This window comes from Cyprinodon variegatus, unplaced genomic scaffold (genome assembly GCF_000732505.1).
Source record: "Cyprinodon variegatus isolate N-32 unplaced genomic scaffold, C_variegatus-1.0 Scaffold1106, whole genome shotgun sequence".
Classification (NCBI taxonomy): domain Eukaryota; kingdom Metazoa; phylum Chordata; class Actinopteri; order Cyprinodontiformes; family Cyprinodontidae; genus Cyprinodon; species Cyprinodon variegatus.
The window spans coordinates 147,769-157,326 of NW_015151559.1; the positions used below are offsets into that span (position 1 = coordinate 147,769).

General features: G+C 39.5%; 1 protein-coding gene across 1 annotated transcript in view; it reads left to right on the forward strand.

The window, feature by feature from the left end:
• The window catches only part of LOC107101507, an 18,939-nt gene extending 12,946 nt beyond the window's left edge, over positions 1 to 5,993 (forward strand). Inside the window, exons 3-8 of the mRNA XM_015400457.1 lie at positions 4 to 101; positions 1,476 to 1,562; positions 3,427 to 3,539; positions 3,624 to 3,754; positions 4,205 to 4,232; positions 5,809 to 5,993. Of these exons, the coding sequence (XP_015255943.1) occupies positions 4 to 101; positions 1,476 to 1,562; positions 3,427 to 3,539; positions 3,624 to 3,754; positions 4,205 to 4,232; positions 5,809 to 5,993 (642 nt within the window). The remainder of the gene's footprint in view (positions 1 to 3; positions 102 to 1,475; positions 1,563 to 3,426; positions 3,540 to 3,623; positions 3,755 to 4,204; positions 4,233 to 5,808) is intronic.
• The last annotated feature ends 3,565 nt before the right edge of the window (positions 5,994 to 9,558 follow it).

Sequence of the window (9,558 nt, forward strand, 5' to 3'; positions counted from 1 at the left end):
AAGCCTGATGTCCATGAGAAGCATTCCAGCCAGGAGTTTGGGCTGACTGTGGGCATCCACCTGAACAAACCACTGCCCCCTCACAGCCAGATGAAAGCTGGGTGCTGATGAAGTTTCATTTTCCATTGTAGCTGCTTTAATTATTTGCTGAAATAAATTCTAACTAATCATCCTGTGTGTAACTCGAATGTCTAAAATAATTTTTGTAGCTGCCCTGTCTAAAATGGCTAGAGCAGACCATTTGCCGATCTTGAGATGTGTCAGTTTCTTGACCCATTGTTTATGAGCATCTAATTTGTACTTTTTTGTGGACAAATTCAGGAATAAGTTTCTTTATGACCCAAACCAGCCGTAACTCTCCTCTTTGCTTTCCTGCCTTTGATCTCTACTTATTCACTGGAAAGCAAAGAGTGGAAAAACTGAAGTTGCTTGCAGTCGTCTTGGTACATTCACGGAGGCGTGCCAAAAATATGCCGACGTGTCATTGGCTGCAACAAGCAATTTTATGCTGTGAATATAACTGTATAGCAAAATAAGTATTTGAAAACCCATCAGGTACAATTCTGACCGAGAGCTGATGGTTGGCTTCCAAAATTTCCACCTCAACTCCATTATCCTATATTGGATACCGAAGTACAGTATTATGCTCCATTAACAGACTTATTTCATTGTTATGGATTTGTATAATTGTAAATAGACTTGTATTGAATATGCAATGAGATGTGCCTATTTTCTACTAGAAATTGTAATCTACGATTCTATGAAACAGCAAATGTGTATCGAAGTGATAAATTTATCTTTTAGAATTCGAAAGCCCCCTGAAAATTAGAAAATCATCGTTTGATACTGTAGTGCATGTATTGCACAGCCTATGATGACAGTGGGCCGCTGTGACAGCAAATCCCATATTTTATCCCATTTTTAAATTAAAATTCTCATTTTAGGATCAAGCTTAAAACACAAAAATAAACAAAATCAAAGCATAGATGCCTTGCAGCAAGAAGGTTCTGGGTTCGATTCCCAGCCTGGGGTCTTTATGCATGGAGTTTGCATGTTCTCCCTGAGGAGACGTGGGTTCTCTCCGGGTACTCTGGCATCCTCCCACAGTCCAAAAAAATGACTGTTAGGTTAATTGGCTTCTCTAAATCCTCTTTAGGTGTGAGTGTGAATGGTTGTTTGTCCTGTTCGTCTCTGTGTTGCCCTGCGATTGTCTGGAGACCTGTCCAGGGTGGACCCTGCCTCTCACCCATAGACAGTTGGAGATAGACACCAGCACCACTTACCACCGCAGCTGGGATAACTGTGACAGAAATTACTGGATGGAAATATATACCCACTGACTTTCCATACTGCTGCGGTCATAACAATGCTTTTTATAAAGGGTGGAAATGAGAATTCTATCATCCTGAACTTCTTCCTTTGGCTTTTCTTTGGAGTAAACAAACTGAGAAACGCATTTCTGTGTATCCGCTCAGGGCCAACCAGAAACATCACTACACCCTGAAAATCAGCACCCGCCTGGGCCGAACACGCTACAAGGAGCAGTTCATGTTCCTGTACAGGTGAGACTCCATTCATCAATTCATTCATCCATTCATTCATCAATCCTTTTATTCATCATCCATTCATTCATCCATTCATTCTTCCATTCATTGACCCATTTGTTCATTCATTCATTCACCCATCCATCCATCCATTCATCCATCCATTAATTCATATATTCATTCACCCATCCATCCATTCATTCATCCATCCATCCGTTCATTCATCATCAATAGTTCATCCATTCATTCATCCATTCATTGAGACATTCGTTCATCCATTCATTCACCCATCCATCCATTCATCCATATATTCATTCACCCATCCACCCATTCATCCATCTGTTCATTCATCAATAATTCATCCATTCATTCATTCATTCATTCATTGAGACATTCGTTCATCCATTCATTCACCCATCCATCCATTCATCCATATATTCATTCACCCATCCATCCATTCATCCATCTGTTCATTCATCAATAATTCATCCATTCATTCATTCATTGAGACATTTGTTCATCCATTCATTCACCCATCCATCCATTCATCCATATATTCATTCACCCATCCATCTATTCATCCATCCATTCATTCATCATCAATAATTCATCCATTCATTCATCTATTCACCATATATTCATTCACCCATCCATGCATTCCTCCATATATTTATTCACCCATTCATTCCCTCATTCATTTATCCATTAATTAATTAATTCAATCATCAATTAATTCATCCATCCATTCATTCTTCCATTCATTGACCCATTCGTTCATCCATTCATTCACCCTTCCATCCATTCATCCATATATTTATTACCTCATTCATTCATCCATCTATTAATTCGTTCATCTGTTTATTCATTCATTAACCCATTAATTCATCCGTTCATTGGCAGGCTAATTTAGTTCACAAACTGCCTAAAGTAGTTTATTTGAGCCTGAATAACAGACGTGCACCTAACAGTCAGATTGAATTTGTGTTTTTTTATTTTATTTCTTGATTTATTATTTGATTGTTGCTTTAGCTAAATCACTAAATTGTTAAATAAAGAAATGATATCAATGGTAAAAAATATTAATAAAGTAATAACATTTCCATATATAGTATTAAATAGTTACTGAAGATTAGAAACATTTCATTAGTTGATGGATTTAAGATTTTTTTTAATTGTCTTCCTTGGGAGATTTTTTTTCTGTGCATTTAAAGAAACCATGGCTACAGAAACCTGGCCTTGCTGCACTAAAGTGTCAGGGTAGTTCCCAGGTTAAATTATGAACAAATGTTCTGGGAAACCAGATCTACTCCTAATTAATTTCCATCACTGCTGAAAATATGGATGCTCAATACATGTCAGTCATTTTGAAGCGTAAGATTTTCTTTTTCAGGAGGGAAAGGGGAGCAGATTGGTCCTGTGGTGTTTTGCTGAGACGGTGACAGTAATGAAGCAAAGGATTGTTGGTGTTTATATTAAGTAGAGCAGTGATGGCATCACAGTGGTTGGTTTTACATGATGTCAAATAGGTCAGAAATGCATACAGGATACAATGATGGTTATCATGCATTATCAGCCATAATGATATATAGACATAAATCTTCCGAATAGTGAAAATGAAAAGAATAAAGTTTTCAGTCGGGTTATATGTCACATAACAACAGAAAGTCTTTTAAAGATGTTTTAATCTCCTCAGACTCTGTAGCTCTGACTCAGCCTTTTCAGTGTGTTCTGGCCTTTAGAGGCTAACTGTTTCCATTTGTGTGCATCTTCTGTTTTCTCAGAGCGCCGTACTCGTTGCTTTTAGTGACGCTTTAAATCTCTGATCTGCTTTATTGTTTTTAAACAGCTTTTTAAATAAAGTTGTGCTTTTTTGTGTTTGCAGGGACGACCTGGTTGACCTGGTGGGCTCGTACCAGTTTGATGATGAGAAGACCGAAGGGCTGGACGTGTTTGCCAGGGATCTGTACATCCTTGGGTTCAGGTGCCTAAATACAGGTGAGAGATGAGTTGTGGTAATAAATGTAAAATTATCTATGCAAAAATGTTTATAAGCTTGATATCTGTCTGATCTCCTCCCAGTTCTGAAAGATCTGGTGATTATCCCAGTTCACACCAAACCAGAGGACTCGGACAAGGAGCTGGACAAACTCTACGACGTCTTTGTTCATGTCAGGAAGAAGTGGAGGACTGATTTTTTTATTTTTATTTTCGTATTTTATATGCTCTAATAATCCCAGAGGGAAATTACTTCTCTGCATTTAACCCATCCCCTTGGGGAGCAGTGGGCTGCCATTTTTTGTATGTTTTGATGTAAGGACTCAACAAAACAAAACTGCTCATTTCTATAATGAGAGGAAAGGGTTGCTCTGTATTGATGGATCTGCTCAGATTCATCCTGAAGATGAATTTACCATCTGATTAATCAGATATCTGCAGCAGATCAGAGTAGACCTGCACAGATCAGTCTGTCAGTATTGGTTCTACCAACAGCATCCAGCTAAGGAGACTTTAATTAGCTAATTTAAGAGAATTAAATAGAAATAAAGATTGACAAGAAAGAAAAAAAAGATAATTTATTTATTAATGTAGATATATCCATACATTTTCCATCACACTTATATCTGGGGTCGGAGGGGTGCTGGTGCTCCAACTGTGTACAGGCGAGATGTGGGGGTCCACCCTGGACAGGTCTGCCAGTCCATCGCAGGTTTTTATTTCATCATTTTATGAAGGCCAGTTAGTTATACGTCAGACTGAACACCTAAATTTGGCCAATAATATATAAACGGTCATCTGTCAATCAAATGTTTCGGTCATAGCATCTTGACTGTATGTCGCAACTAATATACCCAACGGTTAATATAAGAAATCAGAATCATTTCCTTTCCCATTGAGTTCCGTCCCAGTGTTCACGGGGATGGACGTCTGTGTCTTCGGCAGGCGTAGAGCTAACAGAACTGGCAGCGTTGCGAGGCAAGGGCTCAAACATGTACGGCTGTAAGCCTTCTACACCAAACCAAGCTTCTGCTGCCCTGGCGTCCTCTTCCACAACATCTTCGTCTCCGCTTTCCTCCTCTAAATAAAAAATGGATGATGGAGGAGACTCATCCACGACCTCCGACACTAAACTCTCCTCCTCTTGCATGTTTCCGCTGTCCATAGCGTTCCTTGACAGTGTCGTTTCTAAGTCACCAAATGGCTGCAGGGTGTAAACTGAAGGAGGAACTTAACCTGGAACTGTCTGCTACAAAAGCATTTTAATAAAACTGCTATTTTGGGTACAAATACTCAAATGAATATAATAATAACATGGTTAAAGCCCAGTTAAGCTGGCCAATATCAAAGGCAGGAGCGGAGTGCCATGAAACAAAATGGAACAAAAAAAAGACACTTGGAACAAGATCATTTATATTTAAAATAAGAAAAAAACTATTTTATTGTCTTATTTTAAGTGTAAATTATCTTAACTGAGTAAAAATCCTCATTCCATTGGCAAATCATTTTATTTACCTACTCAAATTATTGGTAGACACACTTCATTTAAGACATTTTGACTTTTTGAAGTTCTAGATGTGTTTTGCAGTGTAACATGTTTGATATTAAAGAGATGATTTAAGCATGCTAAAACAAGCCTATTTATTGGATGAAAGAGGATCAGGATTTCAGCTTCTTCCAAAACTTGCTTCAAAAACAGTTTAAAACTAAGTAAAAATGTCTCTCAATTCGTGTATTTGCTCTTAATTTGAGAAGCTAAATAATAAAATCATCTGCCAGTAGAAGAAGGATGTTTTGCCCTTAGAACATGATTATTGGATATATATATATATATATATATATATATATATATATATATATATATATATATATATATATATATATATATATATACTATTTTAAACAGATTGTATCTTATTGCTGCTCCCATAAAGGGAAAATGCACTTATTTGAGAAAGAATTTACTTAATTATATTTACAGTTTGGCAGTGCATTTAGTTAGTTAATTTTGTCCAACTTTCATTACGTTAAAAATGAACAATAACAAGTATAGCAGCAATTAATAAATTAATTTTAAAAGCATCCCTATTGCAATCTTAAATCCTGGGTTAAAGCTTGTAAACATTTTTCCTTAGGTAATTCTGCTGGCTCCTTTTTTTTTTTTGCTGGAAGAAAGGGGCTAAGAGTGTAATTATATTTAACAAATCAATTTCACTTCCCCATAAGGATTCCTCCCTGTGATTATATCCCACTTTTACTTCCTCTGCAGGCCTGATCGATGCGATGAAAGGTGTTGTGATGGGTGAAGACGGGAATCTAACCCTAACCCTGAGGAGAGGAAATCTGCTCTTGGAGCGGGTGAAGCTCAACCTGGAGATCCAGATCCTCCGGTTGAGGGTTGCTGAGATGACCCGCGGGAATGCAGTTTGGCCTAAAGACGTCAGATCGATCTGAAAAACACTCAACATAGCCATGAACTACAATAATACTGGTTATCTAGTTGTTACAGTGTGTGCTGCTGGTTACCGTTTGAACTTCCTCAAGTCAAACTGGCAAAGGAAAGAATTGGTCCAGAAGAATCCAAAGAAGGAATCCTTAGCCAGTCGTCCCTCTGGAGCTAGCACCTGACGGGAGAAGTTATTTTTGCATTTCAAGAAGGCCAGAGTAAAAATAGATCAACTTTGGACAAAGCTGAGCAATGAGTATAAAAGTGAAGCAGTTGCCCTAAAGATAAAACACCAGATAAGAAACACCCACAATTACTTACTTTACTTCACTTTCAGCAGCGTCTTTAGCCGGGCGTACACTGTGCGATTTTTTTGCCCTTTTCAGGGCGACTTTCCAGTCGTAAAATAATTTTCCAATCGGGCCGACTTTCAGCCTGATGGTGCGTGGTTTAGTGTACAGGGGGTAACAAGGGCCGATTAGCCTCTAACGACCACCTACCCCTCAGGAGTAGTAAGGTCAGGAGAAAATCAAACATGTTTGAAATTCAGTCTGCCGTCATAAGGTAGTCGTGGGCAAATCGCTCAGTGGGCAACAAGGATTCTTCTTCTTCCTCTCAGATGAAAACACAGAAGCATGGCGGGGGTGCAATGAGTGAAATGAAGTTTTTTCTGTAAAATTGACAGACCATAGTAGCCACGTTTGCTCAGCCATGTCTTTGTCCAAATACGTTGTCACCTTTTCTTTTTAGGGCTTTTAGCGCAAAATTGCACAAATATCCAAGGCAGCACGTTTCACTCTAGTGAGCTTCATGTTCCTCTGCTAGTCGTTTGGCTTCTGGATAGACGAGTCCGAGTAGCACCATCTCACTGCGGAGTCCCACCTGGTTTTTACACGTACAGTGTAGATCTACCTGTACAGTGTACAGGTAGATCGCATCAGAGCCAAAGCTCCAGTTTTTTAGGCAGTCACTGTGTGTTGCTTTGCTCAATCAGCCCAGAAATTTCAGCTGAATGTCATCCTTTCCTCGTGCAGATTCAGTCCCACATTAATAATGCATATCTCTAAACTTGGGTTCTAAACATGATCATCCTGGTTGGACAGATTAGGGGCATGACCATGACACGGTACTTACAGCCGCGGAGATCCTGGGTTGTTTGCGTCTCAGCCAGAGCTGTAACAGCAGGTGTGCTTGCATGAGTGTTACTGAATGCTGACATGACATCATCTTCAAATTTCCTCAAGACCAGGATGTTCCACTGCGAGCAACAGAAGTTAATAACGAAACCGGAGGAAGTTCTCATAAGACCTGTGGATATGTAACCCTTCATCAAGCATTGATTAACTCTAAAAAACATTTCCAAAAACCCTCGGAGAGAGCAATGTTCCGGCCCAATCTTTAATTTTTTCTGATCCATAATTGCATGTTCCACATGTTCTTATGCGGCTCAAATAAACTGTTACATTATAAGCAAGTATTGGGGGAAAATTATTATATAGTTTCTGCATAACACTCCTTTGAATTTTTACTATTTACGAATGTTTGGAAGGTTTACGTGTTGGTGGGTGGTGGTGGGGGATAGAGTCAATCGCATTGTTTTTATATTGTTTTTTTAGACTGACATTTAATGGCTGAACCATAATGCTGGTGAAGATTCTGTCATCCAGGTCATAGTCATTCCAAAAAGGTTAAAAAACAATCCACTGGACTTTGTTTCCAAGTTTGAAGACGTTTTGCTTCCCATTCAGGAAGATTTTTCAATTCAAAATTCTCAGAAATAGCGTTGAGTTCCAGGCTTTATACAGAGATATACAGTAAACAGGTATGGGGCATTGCAGGCTAACAACGAAGCAAAACAACCCCCCTTCCAAAGTGGTGGACCCGTTCGTCCGTTTCAATTTGCATGTTTTCTAAACATAAACAAGGCTTTGTTGGGCTACTGTATAAAACCTGGAACTCAACACTATTTCTGACATTTTGAATTGAAAAAGCTTCCTGGATGGGAAGTGAAACGTCTTCAATCTTGGAAACAAAGTCCAGTGGTTTTTTGTTTCACCTTTTTGAAATGGCTGGACCAGTAATGTGGGATATCTTAAAAGTGGAATCAGCACCACGTCTTGTCTCTTCAATGCCACCCATGTTTTAAAATGACTGTCGAGACGAAGGGAATGTTTTTCAGCTATTTCAACACGACTGAATCCAGATGCTTTATTTTACTTTTGCTCAGGAAATAGAAACAAGACGACCCCCTTTGCAATGGGGGTTGTTTGGCTTGTCTGTTAGCCTGCAATGTTCCATACCTGTCTATGTCTCTATATAAAATCTCCAACTCAACGCTGTTTCTGTCATTTTGAGTTGAAAAAGCTTCCTGGATGGGAAGAAAAACATCTTCAAACTTGGAAACAAAATCCAGGGGATTGTTTTTTAACTTTAACTATGACCTTGATGACTGAGAATCTTCAACGGCATGATGAAGAGCATGGGCTAAAGGACTGATCCCTGAGGGACTCCGCAGTGACTTTGTGTTGCCGGAAAGTTGTTAGAATTTACACCATTCTATAACTGAGGTATGATTGAGACCAGTTCAGAGCAGCGTCAGAGAATCCAGTATTTTTTTGCCGCCGGTTTAGAAGAATTTGATGATCTACAGTATCAAAAGCAGCAGAGAGATCAAGGAGTACGAGGAGGGAAGGTGAGCCTTTATCTGCTGCCAGTTGTAGATCGTTTGTGACTAACCAGGGCTGTTTCAGTGCTATGAGGAGAGCGAAAACCAGACTGGAATTTTTTTAAAAAGCTTGTTTTGTTTGAGATGGTTCTGGAGATGGGTGGCATCAACTTTTTTCCGGTACTTTAGAGAGAATGGGAGATTGGAAATGGGCCTGTGATTTGAAGTGTATCTGGATAGAAGGTGGATTATTTCAGGAGTGGTCTGATTATGGCTGTTTTATGGGCAGTTGGAACATTGCTGGAATGGATGGAGTTGTTTGTTACAGTGGTAATCAGAGGGCTTAGAGCAGGGGTGTTTGCTCTTACTAAAGTTGTAGGAAAGGGGTCAATGGCCAAGGTGGTGGGTTTCATCCTCTTGATGATCTTTTCAACCTCATGCTGGGAGATTTCTAGAAGGCATTGTAGGGGCTGTGAGATTACAAGCTGTGAGAGTTCAGTTATGTGGGTGGAGCTGAGGAACCAGAAATGAAGAATGAATTGACTTTATTTTTGTTGTGAAAAAGTCCAAGATGATTGTTACAGTGCTTTTTTGAAGTTTCTGTAAGTGAGTAGGTTATTGGTTTGAGAAGATGCTTTATGGTGGAGAACAGCTACTTGGAGTTTCCAGGCCTGTTTCTAATGAAATTTCCACAAAATGGTGACCGTACCTTGCGCATGACTTTGAGTAGTCTTTTTGGTCTTCTCGGATAGCTTGTTTGTGCACAGTAAGACCTGGTACTTTGAATCTCCGCTCGATAGCACGCCCTGTTGCCTTCATTATAGGTAGCTCCATGGTTCCGCTCCCCCCCTCTCCCTCCCTACCTCCCTCCCTCTTTCTCTCCATCCATCCCTCCCTCCCTCCCTCCC